We start from the raw sequence: 23,191 nt of genomic DNA on the forward strand, positions 1-23,191 counted from the left end.
GATGAAAGAAAAAACTATTCTGGCACTTGTTAAAGCGCTAAGGAACACTTTATGCGAGACCACTGCAATAGGAGAGAGACATCAGCTCAACTCTGAATAAGGCAGAGCTAGCTGGGCATTCACAGCCCACGCACAAGGGGCGGCCAGGGGACGGAAAATGACTAAGAAGAGACCTCAGGGCTGGGGGGATTCTTATTCAACTGACCTGACAGGATTCTCGCGAGAGGCAGGTCAAGGACTTATACACCAGACATGGGGTGGCGAACTTGATCAGATATCAAGTGGGGGATTCTCTATACACTGACAGCGGGATTCGTGCTGACACTGCGAGGCAGGCCAAGGGCAGGCCAGGGGCCAGGGCCAGGCCCCGTGAAGAGGAGGGCTCAGAAGAGCCCGGGTGACGTTTGGTCAGGGAGAGAGTCTTTGCCTCTTCCTGTTATTACCCGATATGTTTCTTTAAACTGGCTTTCATTTTGGCTCCATGCATTTGTTGAGGAACTGGTCATCTCTTTTTCCACTACGCATTAAAATGAGCGCATCGTTATCAGATATTAGGCTCATTTGTGTACCATCTTACATGTCTGTGTGCCACCGGTGGGACACATGCCGCACGCTTGGAAATGCTGGTTTTACAGGAATCACAGACACGCTGTGTGAGGCTGTATCCCTGCCCGGGCCGGATGCTGCCTGCCCGCTCTCGTGGATACTTTCAGGGACCTCCTGAGGCTCAGAGAAGGGGCTACAGACATTCCCATGGGAATGGGCGTGGGGCGAGGGTAGGACCAGGGGCTGAGCTCCAAAGCTCCTGGCCTCTAAGCTCCCCGCTCTCCGCCCCCAGATGTGGAGCTGGACCTGCAGCGGAGCGTGCAGGCTGTGCTCCGGGAGCTCAGCGCCCAGGCCCCCGCCCTGCGGAGCAACCGAGGTAGGAGCCAGCAGGTCCCCCCACCTCCCCCCACCCCCACCCCCACCCCATCCACACCTTCTCAATGAAGTACCTGCCTGCAGCTCACAGGGAGGGGCTTCCAGCAGAACCCTCATCCTGCTGGGGATCCCCGGGGCCTGAAGAACCCAGAAGCCTTCCCAGCCCCCTGCTCACCCTCACCCTGCCAGGGGCTGTGGCAGAGTGCCCCCGGGGCCTGCAGCCTCTTCCCTAACCACCCGCCCCAACTCTCCTTCCCATGACACCCCCGGGCCCTCCAGGCCCCCGTGACTTCCAGAACCGCCGTGGAGGCCTGAGCTATAAAGGATGCTGCTCCCTCAGCCACGTGCACACGCCCCTCTCCCTGTGTCCCACCTCCCCCTGCCCCCCACTTCCCCCACCCCCTCCCCCGTCTGCACTGGGCATTCTCTGCCCACCAGGGGCAGCAGGTGAGGGCTCCCCGCGTGGGAGAAGCCCACCTACGTGTCCCTGGAGCCAGTGCCCCGCCCAGGTCAGCCCGTGGCTGCGCAAAGGCGTGGTCTGGGGCTCCGGGACGGGGGTCCCGCTCAGAGGCGTCTCCTCTGAGAGCTGCCCCCGCCGCGCTCGGCGGCCCCTTTCCCGGCCCAGGCATGTGGAGGTGGTCCCTGCACAAGAAGGTGGAGCGGGATCCTGGAAAGAGCCCGGTGCTGGTCCGCATTCTGCTCCGAGAACTGGAAAAGGTGGGTCCCAGCCCGGGGCCAAAGGGGTGAGAGGAGAGGCCCCTGCGCGCTGCGCCCCCGGACTGGTCACTGGTGAACCGCTGCGTTCCCACCACGTGCCTCCCTCCTGTGCTTTCCTACGAGCAACATTGCCTTTCAGTGACGCCCACTGTTTCACATGAGTTGGCATATTTCTAAAAGAAACCATAACGCGAGCACCAATGGACAATCACGTCACTTGGCAGAGAGAATGCACCATAAACATACATGCACAGCTACTAGAATGCCCACAGTTACCGCACCTCTCCCAGCTCCCCGCACCCCGCCCCCGTTCCCCACACCCCTCAGATCCCCGCACACCGCTCCCAGCCCCCCACACCCCTCAGCTCCCCACACCCCCCAGCTCCCCGCACACCCCTCCCAGCTTCCTGCACGTACTCCCAGCTCCCCGCACACACCACCAGGGCTGCACTCAAGGGGCCTCCCAGTTGGGGACTTTCTTGTCGCCTTGCTCCCAGCCCCTGCCCTGGGTCGCCGCCGCCCCTCCCCCACGAAGTTGCCCTCACCCCACACCCCCCCCCACGCCCGCCCCCTCACACTGGGACCGCCACCGCTGTGCTCTCCCCACCCGACTCCACAGGGCAGACTGTGGCCCTTTTCCATCACGTCCCTGACCATCCCCAACCCCTTCCACAGCCTCCTGCTAGGGCGTGAGCCCCTCAGCCCCAGCCCAATGCGTGTTTTGCAGGCAGAACGCGAGGACACCCGGCGCGTCATCATCCCTTTGCTGCACACGCTAATGTACGTGCTCACCAAGGTGAGCCGCGCTGAGGGTCGGGGGAGGGGGGACCCATGACACAGGGTGGGGCTGGACACGTCCTCTCCCCCTGACTGGGCGATTCGGGAAGAACTCTTGGGTTGCCCGCCTGGATCGGCTTCTTTTCTTTCTTTCTCTTTTTCTTTTTCTTTTTTTAAATATATTTTTATTGATTTCAGTGAGGAAGGGAGAGGGAAAGAGAAACATCAATGATGAGAGAGAATCATTGATCGGCTGCCTCCTGCACACCCCCTACTGGGGATCCAGCCACAACCCGGGCATGTGCCCTTGATGGGGAATCAAACCTGGGACCCTTCAGATCACAGGCCTAAGCTCTGACCACTGAGCCAAACCAGCCAGGGCTTCCCTCCACTGGCCGTGCCCTCTCCCTAGCAGTCCGGGATGAAACCTGGAGGCCGTGGGGTGTGGGGGACCCCCTGAGCAGAGGGCTAGGAGGGAGAGGACTTACTGGGGGAAAGACAGGTGGCTCTCCCTCCTGGGGAGCTGAGCGGAGTGTCAAACAGCCTGTCCTCCAGGCGCTGGGGGAAGAGATTGAAGGTGTAGATTTGGGGGAGAAGTGGGAGCCCAGGTCCACCTTCCTCCTCTCCCATCCACCCAGGACCCTCCTGACCTCGGGCTCCGGGCACCCACCCCCTCCCTCTGTCCCAGGCCACAGGCATCTCGCAGGAGCTCTACCGGAGGACCTACGCCCTCTGCGTGCGGCTACTGACCCTGCCCGCCCCCTACTGCACGGTGGCCCTGGACTGCGCCATCAGACTGAAAACCGAGACGGCGGCCCCAGGTAGGAGCTGCCCCAGGTGGGAGCTGCCCCAGGTGGGAGCTGCTCCAGGTGGGAGCTGCCCCAGGGAGGAGCTGCCCCAGGTGGGAGCTGCCCCAGGTGGGAGCTGCCCCAGGGAGGAGCTGCCCCAGGTGGGAGCTGCCCCAGGGAGGAGCTGCTCCAGGTGGGAGCTGCTCCAGGTGGGAGCTGCCCCAGGTGGGAGCTGCCCCAGGGAGGAGCTGCTCCAGGTGGGAGCTGCCCCAGGTGGGAGCTGCCCCAGGTGGGAGCTGCCCCAGGGAGGAGCTGCCCCAGGTGGGAGCTGCTCCAGGTGGGAGCTGCCCCAGGGAGGAGCTGCCCCAGGTGGGAGCTGCCCCAGGGGGGAGCTGCCCCAGGTGGGAGCTGCCCCAGGTGGGAGCTGCCCCAGGGGGGAGCTGCCCCAGGGAGGAGCTGCCCCAGGTGGGAGCTGCCCCAGGTGGGAGCTGCCCCAGGTGGGAGCTGCCCCAGGGGGGAGCTGCCCCAGGTGGGAGCTGCTCCAGGTGGGAGCTGCCCCAGGGAGGAGCTGCCCCAGGTGGGAGCTGCCCCAGGTGGGAGCTGCTCCAGGTGGGAGCTGCCCCAGGTGGGAGCTGCTCCAGGTGGGAGCTGCCCCAGGGAGGAGCTGCCCCAGGGAGGAGCAGCCCCAGGGAGGAGCTGCCCCAGGGGGGAGCTGCCCCAGGTGGGAGCTGCCCCAGGGAGGAGCTGCCCCAGGTGGGAGCTGCCCCAGGTGGGAGCTGCTCCAGGTGGGAGCTGCCCCAGGGAGGAGCTGCCCCAGGTGGGAGCTGCCCCAGGGGGGAGCTGCCCCAGGTGGGAGCTGCTCCAGGTGGGAGCTGCCCCAGGTGGGAGCTGCCCCAGGTGGGAGCTGCCCCAGGGGGGAGCTGCCCCAGGTGGGAGCTGCCCCAGGGAGGAGCAGCCCCAGGGAGGAGCTGCCCCAGGTGGGAGCTGCCCCAGGTGGGAGCTGCCCCAGGGAGGAGCTGCCCTAGGTGGGAGCTGCCCCAGGTGGGAGCTGCCCCAGGTGGGAGCTGCCCCAGGGAGGAGCAGCCCCAGGTGGGAGCTGCCTCAGGTGGGAGCTGCTCCAGGGAGGAGCTGCCCCAGGGAGGAGCTGCCCCAGGTGGGAGCTGCTCCAGGTGGGAGCTGCTCCAGGTGGGAGCTGCCCCAGGTGGGAGCTGCCCCAGGGAGGAGCAGCCCCAGGTGGGAGCTGCCCCAGGTGGGAGCTGCTCCAGGTGGGAGCTGCCCCAGGGAGGAGCTGCCCCAGGTGGGAGCTGCTCCAGGTGGGAGCTGCCCCAGGGAGGAGCTGCCCCAGGTGGGAGCTGCCCCAGGTGGGAGCTGCTCCAGGTGGGAGCTGCTCCAGGGAGGAGCAGCCCCAGGGAGGAGCTGCTCCAGGTGGGAGCTGCCCCAGGGAGGAGCAGCCCCAGGTGGGAGCTGCCCCAGGTGGGAGCTGCTCCAGGGAGGAGCTGCCCCAGGTGGGAGCTGCCCCAGGGAGGAGCAGCCCCAGGGAGGAGCTGCTCCAGGTGGGAGCTGCCCCATGGAGGAGCAGCCCCAGGTGGGAGCTGTCCCAGGTGGGAGCTGCCCCAGGGAGGAGCTGCCCCAGGTGGGAGCTGCTCCAGGTGGGAGCTGCCCCAGGGAGGAGCTGCCCCAGGTGGGAGCTGCCCCAGGGAGGAGCAGCCCCAGGTGGGAGCTGCCCCAGGTGGGTGCTGCCCCAGGTGGGAGCTGCCCCAGGTGGGTGCTGCCCCAGGTGGAGCTGCCCCAGGGAGGAGCTGCCCCAGGGAGGAGCAGCCCCAGGGAGGAGCTGCCCCAGGTGGGAGCTGCCCCAGGGAGGAGCTGAGTCTCCCACGCAGCAGTCCCGCTCCACCCAAGGCCTCGAGCTGGTCTCAGGATTCTGGGAGCTCAAAAATCCCAGCACCTGCTGTGGGGAGGGGCCTGGGGTCAGGCCGGGCAGCTTGCTGAAGTGCTCTGCTTGGCAGGGACGCTGTACCAAAGGCTGGTCATTGCAGAGCAGAACTTGAGGAGCGAGCTGTACCCCTACCAGGAGAGGTGAGTGGCTCCGAAGGGCGCTGCCCACCGCCCTCCGGTGTTGGGCCTGTGTGACTGCTCACTGACAGGAGGACAGGGAGGGGGCTGGACAGAGGGGAGCCCAGCAGAGCTCCCGTCCATGACATGTGTCCAGCGGTGGGTGCGTCTCCGGTGCAGGCCCTTCCCTGGAGCTCACTGAGAGTAGGATAGGTCTCCTTCTTGGACAGGACACTGGCCACCCAGGAGCTCTGTTGTTTCACCTCCATCCTTCCCGTGGCCGTGAGGCAGCGTCAACTAGGCTGGCAACCGAGGCAGCTCCAGAATGCCCAGAGCAGAGGAGCTCAGGCCACGGTCACAGAGGTCTGCGGGCTGTCGTCAGCGTGCCTGGCCCTGTAGCTAAGGTTGAGGAAGTGCCCACTGTTACAGCTGAGAAGAGGGACAGATGGCGCTGGGTGCATAGCTTCCTCCCCTGCAGGGACTTCTGCTGGAAGGCATGGCTTGAGGCTCTGTGTTCAGGGAGGTGCAGGGAGGGGAAGGGCTTGGAGGAATAAGCCTTGGAGAAGTGGGAGGCACAGCTGGCTGAGGTGTCTCCTGGTGTGACAGGGATGATGAGAGCAGATGGGACTGCTCAGAGCGCCAGTTTCAGCAAGAAGGGTTTAGGGTCCCTCCCAGAGGGCCATGTGGTCGATGGGCCATGACGCCAAAGGAGGAAGCAGATTAGAACCTACCTGGACACCAGACACTGGACCAAGCATGTCAAACTCGCGGCCCACAACGAATATTTTTGCAGCCCAGCCAATATAACAGTATGTAAGAACCGTTTTAATAAAAATTTCACAACTTAACTTTTACAATATCCCGTGATACATAATTATTAATAACGAACTACAATGTTCGCTAATGACTGATTACTATCATCGTGTTGCATTCATTTCCCTTATGTGCCTTACGTGCAAGCGCACCATTTCTCTCCACTAATCCTAGCAGCGAATATTTTAGCTGCCGCCGATGGCCACGTCATTAGTCTTGTACTGGCTTGTTTGGTGTGCGCAACAGGAAATACTTCACTTTCGGAGAACAAGAAAAATAGGGGGTTTTTGCATTACGCGTATTCATTTGCACAGTTATTCAGTGTCTGGTAAGTTAAAGTTCAAGAAAAAAATATTAATTTTATTAAAATGTTCTATTATTTTATGTTAACGATGACTCATTTATTTCAGCCTTTTGTATTCAGCATGTCTCTATCGAAATACACCTACGTTTCTATGAAAATTGAAGCTTTTGTGTTTTTGCGGCCACATACACTTGAACCTTGTTTATTTGGCCCGTGTTAGCCTTTGAGTTTGACATGCTTGGGCTCAACGGAGCAGCCGCCTCTCTAGCCTCTCTAGAAGGGCTGTGCACGCTCTTCCTTGCCACAGTCCTCACCATTCCCTATCGTTGCTCCCCTCCCCCATAGAGGTTTGAATTTGAGGTTCCTGTTTTGGGAGGAGCTAAATAACTTGGGGGGGGGGGGCCGCAAGACTCTGAGGGTGCCCCTCCCGTGGCTCTGCACCTAGTAGTCATTCTCATCAGCACACTCCCTCCCCGTTGTGCCCCCAGAGTGTTCCTCTTCGTGGATCCCGAGCTGGTGCCTCCCTCCGTGTGCAGTGCCCTGCTGCTGGAGATCCAGGCCGCCCAGACACAGCAGACTCCCGAGGCCTGCATGCGCCACGTGGTCTCCCACGCCCTGCAGGCAGCTCTGGGCGGGGCCTGCCGGGCGGAAGTTCTGCAAAGGAAGCTGCAGGTGACTCCCTGCCCAGCCCTGCGGGGTCCAGCCCTGGGCCCTACATGCCCACACCAAGTGCTTACTCTACCCGTCTGCCCCCTCTCCTATTGCCATGTTACCTTTCGTAAGTCAGCACGAATACACATGTGCTAAGGAAAGCCTGAGAAATGCAGGTAAGTCACAGGGGAAAATAAAAATCACTCACACCCCTCCACCCAGACATAGTAGCAATGAACAGTCTGGTTTATTGCCTTAATGACAATGATAATCCCAATAGCTACTGTTTATTGGGTGTTTGTTGCGTTCCAGGCACTGTGTTAAGCACTTCACATGTATCACGTTCTAAAATTCTCACCACAACACTGTGAAATGGATGCCATTTTCCAAAACTCAGGGACAGAGAAGATGCTAACCTACTCCTGGTCACACATGCAAAGGGACCGAGTCAGAATGTCACCCAGATCTGACTTCAAGCCCATGTTCAGTCGCCTCCCCCACCACTCCTTTCTAGCAAACTGGGAGATCACCCCCTATATGCAGTTTTATTTTTAAAAATATACTTTTATTGATATCAGAGAGGAAGGGAGAGGGAGAGAGAGAGAGAAACATCAATGATGAGAGAGCATCACTGACCGGCTGCCTCCATCATGGGAATCAAGCCAGCCACCCGCCCATGTGCCCTGACTGGGAACCGAACCCGTGACCTCCTGGTTCATAGGTCAATGCTCAACTCTGAGCCAACCTTTTTATGTAGGGTAGCAATATAAAATTTCTTCTTAAAATATTTTTGAACCAAAAGACTGAGCTGACTTAAATAAAAATATTGAGTAGTTAACAGTATAGGTGCTATGTCAAGGCAGTATAAAAATGAGAGAAGTTCAGGAAATATTCAATACATGTATGGACAGGGTGCTGGCGATGCAGCTCTAAATAAAACAGACAACATCGCTGCCTTCCTGGAGTTCACATCCTGGTGGGGGCAGGACGTTGACACAAGTGCCTGGTGACCCTCAGGGAGGTGGGTGCCAGCAGCCATCCTGCCCACTGGGTTCCCCACACTGCCAGGCACCAGCTGTCTTCCCCCCCTCCCCCACCCAGGGTCGCAGGCAGCATCTGGTAGCAGCTGTGGCGGGACAGGGGCGGAGCCTTGGATGTGGGGGCGCAGGCACTTTGGCTGGGAAGCTCCGTCTGCTCCTCCTCGCCCCCCCCCTTCGCCCCAGGCAGAGAGGAGGCGCCAGGTGGCGTTGTCCATGCACCTGCGGACTTGGCGTCGGAGCTGGGGTGGGCGGGTGCGGGGCCGGGATCCAGGCTCTGACACCGCTCCTCGGCAGGCCAGCCCCCGCCGCGCCCTGGAGCGCCATTTCCACGAGGTGGTGGCCGCGGTGGAGCAGACGGCCAGCGAGCCCAGCGCCACCCGGGAGGGGCACCTGGAGAGGCTGGAGGAGATTTACTGCTCGCTGCTGGGGCCGACGGCGGCCGCCAGGGGGCGCTGCGGCGGTAAGCGGCGGGTGCTCTCCTGGGGTACCACTTGCTAACTCTGCAGTAACTGCATGGACAGGATGAGACCAGGTCTGGCCACCCCCACCAGCCAGCCACACCCAGCACCTGCCTCCTGCCTTGACTTGTCCTGCACATCTTACTGACCAGCCTGTTGAGCCCCTGCATGGGACGGTGGTTTTGAGCACAGTGTCCTGGGTAAGAGCATGCCCTCTGAAGGGGGCATACCTGGCCTCAAGTTCTGACTCTGCGACTTACTGTGTGGCCTGGGGCCAGTTACTTAACCTCTCTGTGCCGCTGGCTCCTCCTCTGTAAAGTGAGGATAAGAATACTGTCTGTGGCCCATGCAGGATCTGGTGAGGTGATGGCAAGGTGTGCCAGGTGCGGAGAACAGCGCCTGGCAGGAGTAGGTGTTCTGTGGGCATCAGTTGCTCTCCACTAAGGAAGCTTGCAGCCTTGATAGGGAGGGAGCCATGCTTTGTAGAAATTAAATCCTAAGTCTACATGTTAGGATTTGGTTGTTAAGCGCAGCCAGTAAGGTCTGCTGGGAGGGAATGACCACAGGGGTGGAGTGGTCAGGAAGGCTTTCAGAAGGAGAAGAAGAGGGGGGGCCTGGCCCCATCTCTCCCCTGGACTGCAGGGGTCCTGCTGATCTTAGTACTTGGCTCCTGAGCTCTCTTTAGCGTCACCCCCCAGAGCAAACATTAATTGAGTGCCTTCTGTGTGCAAGCTACTGGGAGACACACTGAGAAACACAGCAGCCTTTCCCCTTCCTCTGGGTCAGTGGTTGGCAAACTGGATCGCGAGCCACATGCGGCTCTTTGGCTCCTTGAGTGTGGCTCTTCCACAAAATACCACGTGCGGTCGCGCACGTACAGTGCGATTGAAACTTCGTGGCCCATGCGCAGAAGTCGGTATTTTGTGGAAGAGCCACACTCGAGGGGCCAAAGAGCCACATGTGGCTCGCGAGCCGCAGTTTGCCGACCACTGTTCTGGGTGAAGGCAGCGTGGCTGCATGTGGGGTCAGCGGAGGGACCAGCCATAGGAGAAACAGGTGGGAAAGACCCTGTGAGCTGGGTTGTGAAGGGACCTACAAGCGGAGCTAGGAAGCTCGCAGGAGACGGAGCTTCTGAGCACGGAGGGCAGGAGGCACGGCTGCAGTGTGAGGCCTGGGTGAGCTGCCGTGGCAGAGAGGGAGAGGCCGGAACCGGAGCGGGCGTGGGAGGGCGAGGGTCTGCCAACCCCTTTGAGGCCCCATGCAGGAGCTGCGGGTGGGGTGGGAGGGCAGAGGAGAATCCCACAATCTTCTCCGTGGTCTCCACAGCCTGCTCCTTCCTTCAGGTGACCCCGTCCCAGAGCGGCCCCCAAGCATCCCGCTGCCCAGCCCGCACATCACATTCCAGCTGTGGACGGATGAGGAGCAGCTCTGTAAGTCACGCCTTTGACCTCCTCCGTAGCAGCTGGCTGGGAACAGTGGCATGTGTGTGTCTGTGTGTGTCTCTGCATCTGTGTAAGTGTGCCTGGGTCTGTGTGTGCTCATGTGTCTGTGTGAACATGTGTTTGTGTGTCATTGTGTCCATGTGTCTCTGTGTGTGTCTGTGTATGTATCTGCATGTGCTTGTATGTGTATCTATTGTGTCTGTGTGTGTTCTGTGTGACTGTAACTTTGTATCTATTATGTGTGTCTGTGTCTGTCTGTGTGTGCATCTGTCTAGGTGTATCTGCATGTATCTGTATGTGTCTGCGTGTCCATGTGTACATCTGTTGTGTGTCTGGGTGTGCATGAGTTGCTCTGCACATCTGAAGGAAGCAGGCATTTTCCTGATGTCAGAACAGCTGAGCACATTAGCCACCGGCCTCGCATTGTCTAGAACAGCGGTTCTCAACCTGTGGGTCGCGCCCCCTTTGGGGGTCGAACGACCCTTTCACAGGGGTCGCCTAAGACCATCGGAAAACACATATATAATTACACACTGTTTTTGTGATTAATCACTATGCTTTCATAATGTTCAATTTGTAACAATGAAATTGGGGGTCACCACAACGTGAGGAACTGTATTAAAGGGTCGCGGCATTAGGAAGGTTGAGAACCACTGGTCTAGAAGGTGCCACATGCTCATGATGATGCCAACAGACAATGCAGGTCCCCAAGAAGGAGGCAGTCACAAGAGAAGTCATGGCTCCCGGAGCTGCAGGGCCCTGCCAGAAAGACCCGCTCGCCCCCCACTTCCCCTCCCACTGGCGTCCCCTCCCAGTGCCCGTGGCCCTTGTCAAGGGAGCAGGGAAGACAGGCACAGGCTGCAGGGAGCAGAGCGGGACTAGCGAGCTGGGTCAGGTCCTGGCACTTCCGTTGACGTGCCGGGTCAGACAGACTCGGTTTTCTCTCTGGGCCCGTTTCCTCGTGGGAAATCAAATGAACATACTCAGCCCCAGGGCTGAGTCTGGAGGTCGGGAAGCCTGGAGGTCTTCCCGGAGCCGGTCCGTTCTCGGTGTCCCAGGGGAAGCTGCAGGAAGTGGGAGGGCGGGAGGATGCGAATGAGCGAGGGTGAGAAAGAGGCTCCAAGTCGGGAGGTACCGCTGACCTGATTCCTGACGGCAGGCTTCCCGGAGCCTTTAGATGCTGAGGAATGGACTCAGCAAGAGGGGGCCGCGAGGGGGGCGCTTGGCCTGTTGGCCACGGAACCTCTGCGCCTTCGGGAGCATCTTGTGGGGCTGCTGCTCAGTGAAGCAGCGTTTGGGAAACATGAACCCCGACCTGCGGGGGAGGCCCTGGCAGCCCACACGCCCTCCGCCCACGGCGCCCTTGTTCCCCACGTCGCAGGGAGGGAACTGGTGCTCTTCCTGCGCCCGCGCTCCCAGCGGCGCCTCAGCGCGGACATGGAGGCCTTGGACCTGCAGGGCCTCCTGCCCGACCGGGCGCTGGCCCGCGTGTCCGTGCTGTCCACCGACAGCGGCATCGAGCGGGACCTTCCTGCGGGCGCTGACGAGCTGCCCGCACCCAGCAGCCCCGAGACGGAGCGCGCGGGGCTGCAGCGCAAAGGGGGCGTGAAGAAGCGGATGTGGCCCCCCGACATCAGCCACTGGGACGGCCCCCCCGGGCTTCACCGGAGGACGGGCAGGCCCAGTGGGGACGGAGAGCTGCTGCCCGGCGTCGCCCGGCTGCACACGGCCCGCGTGCTGGTGCTGGGGGACGACAGGATGCTGGGGCGCCTGGCCAGGGCCTACCACAGCCTCAGGTGGGGCCCGGGGCCGGGGGGCGGGGGCGGGGGAGGTGCTGGGGCGGGGGTCCTGGGGGCACCGGTCGGCATGTGCTGACACCCCTGTGCTCTGTGGCCCTTTGCCAGGAAGCGAGAGACCCAGACGTTCTGCTTGTCGCCCAGACTCAGCCTGCAGCTCTACTACATCCCTGTGCTGACTCCTGAGGTGATGGGGGGCGGGGGGCTGTCAGGAGCAGGGGTCTGGGTGAGGGGCTGGCAGGACACACTGCAGCCTGCCGCCCCGGCTCCAGGAACTGGGGTCACCTTCCTCGGGATGCGGGGCTGGGAGACACCCTAGAGCAGTGGTGGCGAACCTTCTGAGCTCGGCGTGTCAGCATTTTGAAAAACCCTAACTTAACTCGGGTGCCGTGTCACATAGAGAAATTTTTTGATATTTGCAACCATAGTAAAACAAAGACTTATATTTTTGATATTTATTGGATATACTTAAATGCCATTTAACAAAGAAAAATCAACCCAAAAAATGAGTTCGTGTGTCACCTCTGACACGTGTGTCATAGTTCGCCATCACTGGCCTAGAGGTCTTCTTCCCAGACGCCACGGACATGGCCCTGGGGCTGAGTGTGGCCGGAGGGATGTTCCCCCACAGGGGCAGGCAACCTGCCCAACGCCGGTTTTCATTTTGCTTTCCTAATGGAATTAATGGCAAGCTTCTCCTCAGACAGGGGCACACATGCACATGTACACACATGCACGTGCACACACGCACACACACATGAACATGCATGCGCGTGCACGCACACACACACACACTTCCTGGGAACCTCGGGCAGCGGAAGCCATTGGTCTGCTGGGGGAGAGGAAGCCCCACTCGAGGGTTCTCATTCCTGTTGCCCACTCTGCTGCCAATGAGAAGATTAAGTTCAATGCAACACCCGCCTCCTCCTTTTAAGGCTGATGGTCATTTCGCAACGTCCCTGACAAGTGGCCCTCAGAGAGGCTATTCCCGCTCCATCCGAGATAGAACAGCACAGTCTATGGTGCAGAAACGGCCCCACGAGGTTAAGCGATTGGACCACATTCCCAAAGCTGGTTTGCCCAGGCCTGGCACCTGGGAACCCTGCGGCCAGGACGAGCGGCCCGAGACAAGGCCTGATGGTCCGCCTCCTCCCTTTGTCCTCAGAAGCGCGCGTCATCCCGGCACTTGGAGCTCGGAGAGCTGGCGGCCTTCCTGGGCCGGGCGGACCCCTGGTACGAGAGCACCGTCAACACCCTGTGCCCGGCCATCCAGAAGCTGGCGGAGATGGTAGGGGCGGCGAGGGCAGCAGGGTGGAGGGAGGCGGGAGGGGGCCATTTCCGATGTGACTCTTGACCCTTGACTTAAAGAGTCAGTCCAGGGGACCCTCCCGGGGGATCCGTGGTTGGAGGAGGCAGGAGAGCAATACAGGAGCGAACCCTAACCAGCGAGTGGAGCGAACCCTAACCACAGTCCTTATCCACGGGTTCTGCATCTGCCGATTCAACCAACCCGGATGGAAAACACTCAGGAATACAGGTTACACTGTTGCTCATGTGTACTCAGCCCACAGTTGCCTCTGTACTAAACACATACGGACTCTTTTTTCTTGTCATTGTTCCCTAGGTAATACAGTATGACAGCGATGTACATAGCATTCGCATTGTATTAGGTGTTAGAAGCAATCTAGAGCTGACTTAAAGCACACGGGAGGTTGTGGGTAGGTGACTTTCTATAGGGGGTGTATGAGCATCCGCAGATGCTGGTACCCACAGGGGTCCCGGAAGCCATCCCCGTGGTTACTGACTGCACTTTGGACAAAACCACAGGGGAAAAGATGAAGGAAAGCATCCTTGCGTGAGTGTGTAGGCCAATGACACTCCTTCTCTTGTGAGTTTCCTGCGATGCTTTGTCTGTGGTTATCATAGCGAATGCTTCCAGGGCCCACCCATGTGCCAGGCACTGCTCTGAGCACTTCACACAGGGCATCCTTACCAAGTAGATACTGCTGTTGGCGGGTGCTATTGTCTCCACAGCCCCATTTTACAGCTCAAGCAGCGGAGGCACAGAGAGATTAGGTAACCTGCCCAAAGTGACCGAATGAGTGGTAGAGTCCCTCATGGAATCAAGAGCACATTCTCTTACACAGCGCCACCCCCACCCCTGGCGGCCGACAGTGGGAAGAAGCTAGACTCTTGCTGACTTGAAAAGGCCTTGACATATTAAGAGAATCTTATCCTTTTGCAATCATATGTGTTGCAGACATTTTATTCCACTTTATTATTTGCCTATCAATTATGTAAACAGAGCTTTTGATCTTCAAAAGTTCAATACATTTGTGTAGACATACATAGCACTTTTATGTGTTGAAAGGATTTCTCTACTGATTAAATTGTACCCAAGATTAAATACATTTTCACTGATAATTTACCCTAATACTTTGAGCATCTCCACTTTTACATTTAAATGACCTACCTGCCATTAATTTCAGTGTTTAGTGTGGAGTGTGTAAATTTTTTTAAAATATATTTTATTGATTTTTTACAGAGAGGAAGGGAGAGAGAGAGAGAGAGTTAGAAACATCGATGGGAGAGAAACATCGATCAGCCGCCTCCTGCACACTCCTACTGGGGATGTGCCCGCAACCCAGGTACATGCCCTTGACCGGAATCGAACCTGGGACCTTTCAGTCCGCAGGCCGACGCTCTATCCACTGAGCCAAACCGGTTTCAGCTGGAGTATGTAATTTTATTTTTTCCAAATGGTTAGCCAGTTTTCCTAAGCTATTAATTGCATAAACCATCTTGCTCCATCCATCTGAAATGCCACTTTCATCATTTACTAAATTCTAACATATGCTTGAGTTTATTTCTGGATACCTGTTCTTTCTCATTGGTCTATTCAGTACTGTACCAATTAGCACTTTGATATTTTAATAGCTGTCAGGGTAAGCTTACCCCCTTACTTCCCTTTTTCAAGACTTTTCAGAACGTGCTTATTTAGGTTTGTTTACAGAAAAGTTTCAGAATTCTTTCATTTTTCTAAAAATTTATTGATTTATTTTTTTAGTGGGAGAGGGACACAGAGAGAGAAATATTGATGTGAGAGCAAAACATCACTTGGCTGCCTCCTGCAAGTTCCCTCCCAGGGATCAACCTGGGCATGTGCCCTGGCTGGGAACCCAACCTGCTACCTTTGGGTGCACGGGGCCGACAACCAACCAACTGAGCCACACTGGCTGGGGCTTCGTTTTATGTTTAATTCCCTTGGGATTTTGATTGGACTTTGGAGGAGAATTAGCATCTTTAGCATATTAAGTCACCGTCTCTGAGACCGAAGTGTAACTCCATTTATTAAGGTCTTCATGTATATCCCTCATGATAGTTGTGCAGTTCTCAGCATATAGATTTGACCCATTTCTTGCTTAATTTATCCTCATGTTTAATAGTTTTTTCTTGCAATTGTGGATAGTATCTTTCTCCCATTGTTTTTGGATGGTGTTACTGCTAGTATAAAAGGGACTTATTGATTTTTACGTATTTATTTTCAAACTTGCCACTTTACTGAGATCTCCATTTTGCTTTAGTGCCTGATTGATTGGGGTGCCTTCTTATATCTTTTATTTGAATAAAGATGTTGGGGGGCATGTTTTCTTTTTTTAAATATATTTTATTGATTTTTTTACAGAGAGGAAGGGAGAGGGATAGAGACCTAGAAACATCGATGAGAGAGAAACATCGATCAGCTGCCTCCTGCACACTCCCTACTGGGTATGTGCCCGCAACCAAGGTACATGCCCTTGACTAGAATCGAACCTGGGACCCTTGAGTCCGCAGGCCGACGCTCTATCCACTGAGCCAAAGCGGCTAGGGCAGCATGTTTTCTGAATTATTGCTTATCTGAAAATGTCTGCATATACATGAAAGACTATTCAGCTGGGTATTAAAATACCTTTTCCTCAAAACTATGTGCCTTTATTGGTAGTTTTCCCCCCTGCCAGGACACATATAAGATTTTGGTTTTCTCCTGCTCTCCGTCTCCTTATAATTAACAATTTGTATGACCCTTACACTTACTCCAAAAGCAGTTTCCACACGAGGAGACTGGAAACAGTGTGCGTGACGCAGCATGACTAGAATAAGTTCCTACTTCTTCAGCATGACCTTTTTGAAGGGAACAGTATTCAGTAGATCAGATGTGAGAATCAGAGGAGATCTCGTAGGGCCATACACAGATGGGTTAGATAAACTCTGAGCTTCTTTCCAACACTGATACTCTCAGATTCTATGTAGACATTCTGCTCTATTTACCTAGAATACCAAATTATTATGCTTTAGAATTATATGGGGCTTTTGGGGGGGGGGGGCTGTAGGACATTGCACTAGTCCCTTCCCAATAATATGTAAGAAATAGTTAGTTTATTAATATATTCAGATACCACCAGAACTGAAGGAAACATCACCTTCTGGTTCAACTTCTCATGCCCAAGGTTAGTGATGTGAGAGCAAACCTAGAACCCAGTCCAGACTCTTACGTGACTAGTTATATCCTCAAGCATCTTGTCTACCCCAAGCACCCAGCACAATGCTTTGCACATCGAGGTACCAAGTATGTCTTGGTGCAATTACAATGACCCTGAGTCCCTGGGGAAATGGGGTTCTGCACAGGCATATTTTGACTAGAGTGGAAGTTGGGTCGTAGGAAAGGCTTGGACTGTGCTGAAGGGCCAGCTGGGTTAGTACATCCCAGGGGATAGGTGGGGGTTATGGGGTTTCTCTATTAAGAAAGTGGCACCTCCCACTGTAGCATGGAAGGAGGTCCTTGAAAATAGTCTGTCTCCCTCACAGCCTCCCTCCCTGGACACATCCCAGACTGTAGACCCCTTCATCCTGGATGTCATCACCTACTATGTCCGCATGGGCACCCAACCCATCTATTTCCAGCTCTACACAGTCAAGGTAAGCTTTCCACCTGGGGCAGCCTGCTGGGCCCCAGGACCCCACCCCTGAGTACCTGGCTCTGGGGAAACACAGGTTACCAGGGTGAACGTCATAAACCCACCCAGAGACCCCGGGCTGTGAATGTTATCTTCTTACTGGGATTCGTCCTGGATTTCTGTGAGCGCCTGCAGGCTCGTTTCCAATGGCCACCTCCGCCTCTAGTCTAGCTCCTTGTGGAAGTCCTTCTAGCTTACGGGATTCTTGTTTTCACTCTGCTTCCCGGGGGAGATCTCTTCTTCATTGCCTCCTTGATTTTGACCTAAATAAAGGATTCAGGACTTTTCCTTGGTTTTCAAACTGCAAACCAAAACCACACAAAAGAGACAAAAGGGGGGAAAAACTCTCAGAGGTCCCTGGTACGGGGAGTAAACATCGCAGCTGCCAGTGCCCTCAGCCAAAGGCCCCCAGGAGCACACCTAACGCAGGACAGAGAGGGGCTTCCCGACTTGCTGAGTGAGGGGGGCCACACACCTGGAGAACCACAGAGCATCTCAGGAGGAGACTGTTAGAACTCACAGCGTCTGGCCTCCTGCCCGGAGACTTTGGAGAGGGCTCCGAAACATGTGACTTGGCTCTGGGTCGCACGCTGTCAGGAATGATTCTACGATTGGGCATCTCAGTGGCTTTAACTGCTATTCTTTGGCGCAAAGAAACAGCAGCCGCTCACTGTTTGCTGGGAGGGGAGGGGAGGGCTGTGGCCTGCACAGTCTTCCCATCTTTCCTGTGTTCAGACGTGACAGTGGTGGGTCGGCTTTCTGTCTTGGCCCATCACAGTCACAGAGTGGCCTTGCCTAACAGTGCCAGTGTCTGTGAACTTGTTTATGGTCAACAGAACACGGAGACCGCGCCCTGAGTGCCAGGCCAGCCCCTGGCTGCTGGTGGACACGTTTTTCCTCTCTCCATCCTGTTCTTTTGAGGATCCTGTGGCTACTCTTCCCTGTTGTTCCAACATCCTCCCTCCCCTCTGCTCTGTCCCTCTTCCCTCAGGAGCCACTCCCACCCCAAAATTTCCTGGGGGTCTCCCTAGCCCTTGGCTCCCACAGCCCGGGCTTCCCTGTGCACAGGGAGGACTGCCGGGTCCTCCGGTCTGGCCCTCACCCTTTCATCCTCCCCTACCAGGGTCTACAAGAGACTGTCACCCTCCCTCCTGTGAACGGTGTCCCCGCTCCTGCCGTCCACATTAGTGCTGGTTCCAGTAGTTTGGGTTTCAATCATACTTTCCTCCACTGATGATAAATCTGTGATTTGCTGGCATATGATATAGGTGTAGGTGATGGACAGTCAGATCCGGGTCATCACTGGGTGCCACTCGGAACCCCGCACCGGCAGGAGGGGCAGGGGGACTCTGGCAGCTTCTGGACACTCTCCCAGCACCCACATCCTCGGGCTGTGGGGCTGCAGGGGGAGCTCCTCTGGCAGGGAGCAGCCTTCTCCACCTCCTCCCCCCCCACACCTCCGTCTCTCCAGATCTTCTTCGGTGACCTGAGCCAGGACTCCGCGGAGGACATTTTCCTCACTGAGCTGAAGGTGAAGATCCAAGACTCCAAACTCCCCAAAGGTGAGCATCTGCTCCCGTTTCCAAAGCTCGCCCTGACAGCCTCCCCAAGCCCCGTGGCCCCACCTGTCTTGGCTGAATACTGAGGTGACCTGGGTCCCTCCAAGCTCACCCGGATGAAAGGGCAGCCTGGCCCCCCTGAGGCTCAGGGCGGTGGGGAACTGGGCTGGGGGAGGACCTCCCACCTTCAGCCTCTTCTCTTCCCTCAGATGCTTTCTCCCCCAGGAGGAGAGGAGCGGCTGAGGCCCCCGGGGCTGAGCTCTCCCTGTGCTACCGGAAGGTCAGTGCTGGGTGTGGTCAGGAGGTGCCCCTGGATGGAAGCAGGTGTCAGGAGCACATGGAGGGGAAACAGAGCCAGCGGAGCCTTCTGCCCTTTTCCGCACCCCCCACACACACACACACACCGGTGCCCCAGCCTTCAGAGAGTTTTGTAGGAATGTGAGGGCTACCAGCGGCCCCCATGTAGACAGGAGGGGACCTGATTTCAGGAACAAGGGGCTGGCCCCTTCCTCATTAGAGACAGCGTCCTCTAGATCTAGAAGGCTGCACATGCCCCCTGGGCTGAGAGTGCTCCAAGCCCTTTCCCGGGTCCCCTTACTGGGCAGTGATGACTCAGGTAAAACTCGAGGCAGGGGCTGGGAGTGAGACTGCTGACGTGAGGATGTGAGGCCGCCATCTATCCCTGACCTCCCTCCCCAGGCCCTGCTCAGCCACCGGACCCGAGAGGTTACCATTTCCCTGAGGGCCACCGGGCTGGTCCTGAAGGCCCTTCCAGCCAGTGACACTGAAGGTGAGGAGCAGGGACGCAGAGCCGAGAGAGGGCGGAGGGACAGAGGGCGGAGGATAGAGGGGCCAGTGACAGGAGGGGAGGTGACCCGGGGAGGCCTCCCACCCAGCCCTGGGGTCATTGAACAGGTTGAGCTCCTACTCAGGCTGCCCGAGTGAAGCACAGCACCCGCCCTCAGATGCTGAGCAGTGAGCGCTGGCTGCGCTCTAGCACTGGGTTGCACGTCTGAGGCCTGATGAAGGCGGAGCTCCTCCTCTGCACCCGGGCTGCAGGGCTAGAGTTTTATTTGGGAATTTTTATTTGAATGCTGTTCCATTGGGCAGGGACCCTCCAGGTCACACAGGGCACTACCAATCCAAAGTATCTACTAACTAATTATAGAATGACAGAGATCTATTGATACTAAGATCGTTATCTCATTATCTAAATCTAAAATTGAGATCCTAGAAGACACCAGGTTATGTGCATATAATTATATGCATAGATTATAGATGGGAGCTGTTCCTGTGAGCGCCCTGGCCTCTGGAATAATGAAAGGGTGGTGATGTGGATTCCTAACCACCACACACGTTGCTCAGAGGCCATGTTATGTTCTACGTCAAACATATCCACTCCTGTAAGCATATCAACCCGATGACATGGGCATTATTTGTATTAGCAACTTTTTACAGGAGAGGAAACTGAAGAAAATGAAATAACTTGCCCAAGGTCATATCTCACACAAGAGCCAGTATTCCTCACCTCGGCTTCTCACTCTTCCTCTGCAACCTCCAAACCTCAGCAGGCCAGACGTACAGGCTGTGAGCCACAGATGCTTGTGGAAGATTGTTCCAGAGCAAACAGTTTACCAGGCAGAACTGTATCTGGCTCACTGCCTAGCACACATCCTGGCACATAGTAGGTACTCAGTAAACATTTAGTGAATAAAGGAAGTGCTACTTTACACCCGAAAATTTATTTTAAAACGAATGAATGAGCCCTAGCTGGTTTGGCTCAGCGGATAGAGCATCAGCCTGCGGACTGAGGGGTCCTGGGTTCAATTCCGATCAAGGGCACATGCCTGGGTTTCAGGTTCAATCCCCAGTAGGGGGTGTGCAGGAGGCAGCCGATCAATGATTCTCTCTTGATGTTTCTATCTCTCTCTTCCTCTCTGAAATCAATAAAATATATATTTTTAAAAAAAGAATGAATGAATCTGGAATGTTCCAGAAGAAACACAGACTGAAAGTACACATTAGCCAGCCTGGACGCCTCTGAGGAGTATGCCTCGGCTCCCTCCCTCCTCTCCTGTCCAACGATGAGCGATGAGGGCGGCTTTGCTAGCTCTCCAGTTAACGACATCTGTCCTGTACAGCATTTGCATTTATTTAAGGGCATCATCACTCCAAAATTGTCTTAGCATCTGTCACAAAGAGGACACTCAAGAAATAATCTGTTGATTTGATCATTTCCTGATAAAATGGCTTTCAGGCGGGTTGAACTTGTGGATGACATGAAACCCTGTCACAGCCAGACATTCTCGGTGTATCAGAGCTACAGGCCAGGGCACGTGACATCCTCTGCTTGTAGGTCTTTAACGCCCACCGTGAAGGGGATGTGTGACTTTGGCAATAGCTCTAACCGAGAGGTGAGGTAGGGCTGGTGGAGAGCACAGATTCTAGGACCGGAAGGGCAGGCTTCAAGCCAGCTTTGTCACTTACCGCCGTGTGGCCTAGGCAAGTTACTTGTGACCTCTCTCCCCGTTTTTTCCCTTCTAAAATGGAGATAAGATACTAATTTATTACATGTAGTAAGTGACAATCTTAACTTCTTGTTAACTTTGTATTTCTTCTCAAGACTCGCACTGCCCACCCCCACTCTAACTTGTGCTTCTCCAAGTCTTCCATCACAAAACCCTGTCAGAACTGAGGCCAGACCTGCCTCAGGCATAGACATCTAAGAACCCTCCTTAGCAGGGAGCCGGGGAGCCGGGGAGCAGTCACACGATGGTTTGGACACATTAGACACCATTCCGGAGCCCAGGGAATGCCCTCAGCCTGTCGGAGTGCTGCGCTCCTCCCTCTCCGTGGTGCTTTGTTGCACACACATCCTGGGCCAGGTTCCTTCCCAGGAGCTGCGAGGAAGCTCAACAGAAACCTCTCCCATTGAAAAAGGGGTGCGAGGGGATGAAGAAAGGGGTCTGGGTTGGCTGCTCTGCCTGAGGATGAGGAAACTTGTGGATTCACCAGGGGAGGGAAATAGATAATATAATCAGGAAGCAACAGAAACGTGGCTAGGACCCAGGTGGAGTCAGGAAGGGGCCAAGCAGAATGTGGGAGAAGGTTCATGTGGGGAGGGGGAGTCTTCTTAGGACCTAGGGTCTCAAACTGTCCTACTTCCCTCAGGGCCCATTCATAGCTGCCCCACCCCCCCATCTCATTCCTTCCCGTTTCAAATCCCACCCACACCCCCCCCCCCAAAATGTGTCTCCCCTTACAGACCACACGTGCCTGAGTGTTAACGTGATGGAAGTTATCAAGTCATCCAACTTGGCAGGGAGGTCCTTCTCTGTGAGTACTGGGTAGAATGGGAACTGGGGATGTTCAAAAGGGCAGGTGGCTGGGAGTGCGGGGGGATCAGTGTTCAGAGGAAGGACCTGTGAGCCTTTCTGAGCCTTTGCTATGGAAATGGGTCGTCCTATCAGAAAGAATCTGCTTTCCAATCAGTTGGTTTGAACTATTGAGCATGAACTGGCATATAAGGCATCATAAGAGTGAAGGCCTTGTCCCTCACCTGCTGGCCCTCTGAAGACCTAAGACGCACGGAGGTAACTACAAAATACACATTCTGGCATCCCCTGTACAGCACAACTGCCAGACTCCTAACACTATAGCCCGGCCTTTGACCAAATCCAACCAGCTCTTTCAACCTCATTGCCCTTGGCCCTTATTCATACTTCTTGATGTGGATTCCCCATTGATACAGACTCACCCACCTTCCCCCTGCCTGATGGCCTCTCCCAGCTTCTCCTCCCTACTTAGCTGGGCCTTGGATCCCATGACTCCCCTGACCATGTTCTTAGACACCCTCAACTACCAGGCAGATCCTCACTTTGGATCCAGCCTCCTCCTCAGTTTGTACGCTCATGTGGCTGAGTGTTTCTGGACTAAATCCTTACATCCACATAGACTAGGGCCACAGCACACTCATGACCTTCCACCTCAATGGAGCCTTGGCATCATTTAACCCATTTCTCTTCCATCTCCTCTGGGCACCTCTCCATCTGTTTCCTCCAGTGTTGACACTGCCTCCCCGCCCCCTGCTCTCTACTGCTCCTTTCTCTTAGCCTATAAACATGCTCACGTCTTTTCCATCCTAGAAAGAGAAATGCCCTGTGGCCTAGTCTATAGGGTGATGGTAGAAGGGGGCCGGGGCCAGGAGACAGGCTGAGGAGTGAAAGGACCCACAGTGGGTTTGTTCCCTTCTCCCCTGACAGCCGAGGCCATCATTTATGCCAGCTCCTTCTTGAAAAATTATCATCAATCAACAGCCAACACGAATACAGTGCTTGTCATGTCCCAGAAGCTTAACATAGGCTGTCTTTTCATCTCCACACCTACAAAGTGGCTGCTATTATTACCACATTTTTCCTACACAGGTGAGAAACAAAAGCACAGAGAGATTAAGAAATATGTGCAAGGTCACACAGCTAATGGGGCAGAGCCAGGCCCGGGTGCCTGGCGGTAGAGTCTGGGCTTTGCCCCTCCTCCCGGGAGACTCTGCCCATGGATTTCCGGCTGGCCTACCCTAGCCCCCCAAACTGTAGCAGGGATGCCAGGACATGCTTGACACCCCAGCACCCCACCCCCGTTTAGGCTACTGCTGGTGCCTCTGCTCTATGACAATGCAGAGGTAGCTTAGCTCAGCGGTTCCCAGCCATGCCTACAATGGGAGCTTATTTTAAAATGCTCGTGCCTGGCCCTGGCTGGGAGGCTCAGTTGGTTGGAGCGTCATCTGGTACACCAAAGGGTTTCAGGTTCAATCCCCAGTCAGGGCACATCTCTCTCTCTCTCTCTCTCTCTCTCTCTCTCTCTCTCTCTCTCTCTCTCTCTC

General features: G+C 56.1%; 1 protein-coding gene across 1 annotated transcript in view; it reads left to right on the forward strand.

Moving 5' to 3' along the window:
- The window catches only part of PIK3R6 (phosphoinositide-3-kinase regulatory subunit 6), a 49,643-nt gene that overhangs the window by 24,303 nt on the left and 2,149 nt on the right, over positions 1-23,191 (forward strand). The window contains exons 3-18 of the mRNA XM_059668647.1: positions 839-922; positions 1,547-1,638; positions 2,366-2,434; positions 3,104-3,236; positions 5,210-5,279; positions 6,861-7,044; positions 8,358-8,523; positions 9,865-9,951; positions 11,345-11,759; positions 11,868-11,946; positions 12,925-13,047; positions 16,605-16,715; positions 18,225-18,315; positions 18,522-18,592; positions 19,012-19,102; positions 21,578-21,648. Of these exons, the coding sequence (XP_059524630.1) occupies positions 839-922; positions 1,547-1,638; positions 2,366-2,434; positions 3,104-3,236; positions 5,210-5,279; positions 6,861-7,044; positions 8,358-8,523; positions 9,865-9,951; positions 11,345-11,759; positions 11,868-11,946; positions 12,925-13,047; positions 16,605-16,715; positions 18,225-18,315; positions 18,522-18,592; positions 19,012-19,102; positions 21,578-21,648 (1,937 nt within the window). The remainder of the gene's footprint in view (positions 1-838; positions 923-1,546; positions 1,639-2,365; positions 2,435-3,103; positions 3,237-5,209; positions 5,280-6,860; positions 7,045-8,357; positions 8,524-9,864; positions 9,952-11,344; positions 11,760-11,867; positions 11,947-12,924; positions 13,048-16,604; positions 16,716-18,224; positions 18,316-18,521; positions 18,593-19,011; positions 19,103-21,577; positions 21,649-23,191) is intronic.

This window comes from Myotis daubentonii, chromosome 16 (assembly GCF_963259705.1).
Source record: "Myotis daubentonii chromosome 16, mMyoDau2.1, whole genome shotgun sequence".
Taxonomy (NCBI): Eukaryota; Metazoa; Chordata; class Mammalia; order Chiroptera; family Vespertilionidae; genus Myotis; species Myotis daubentonii.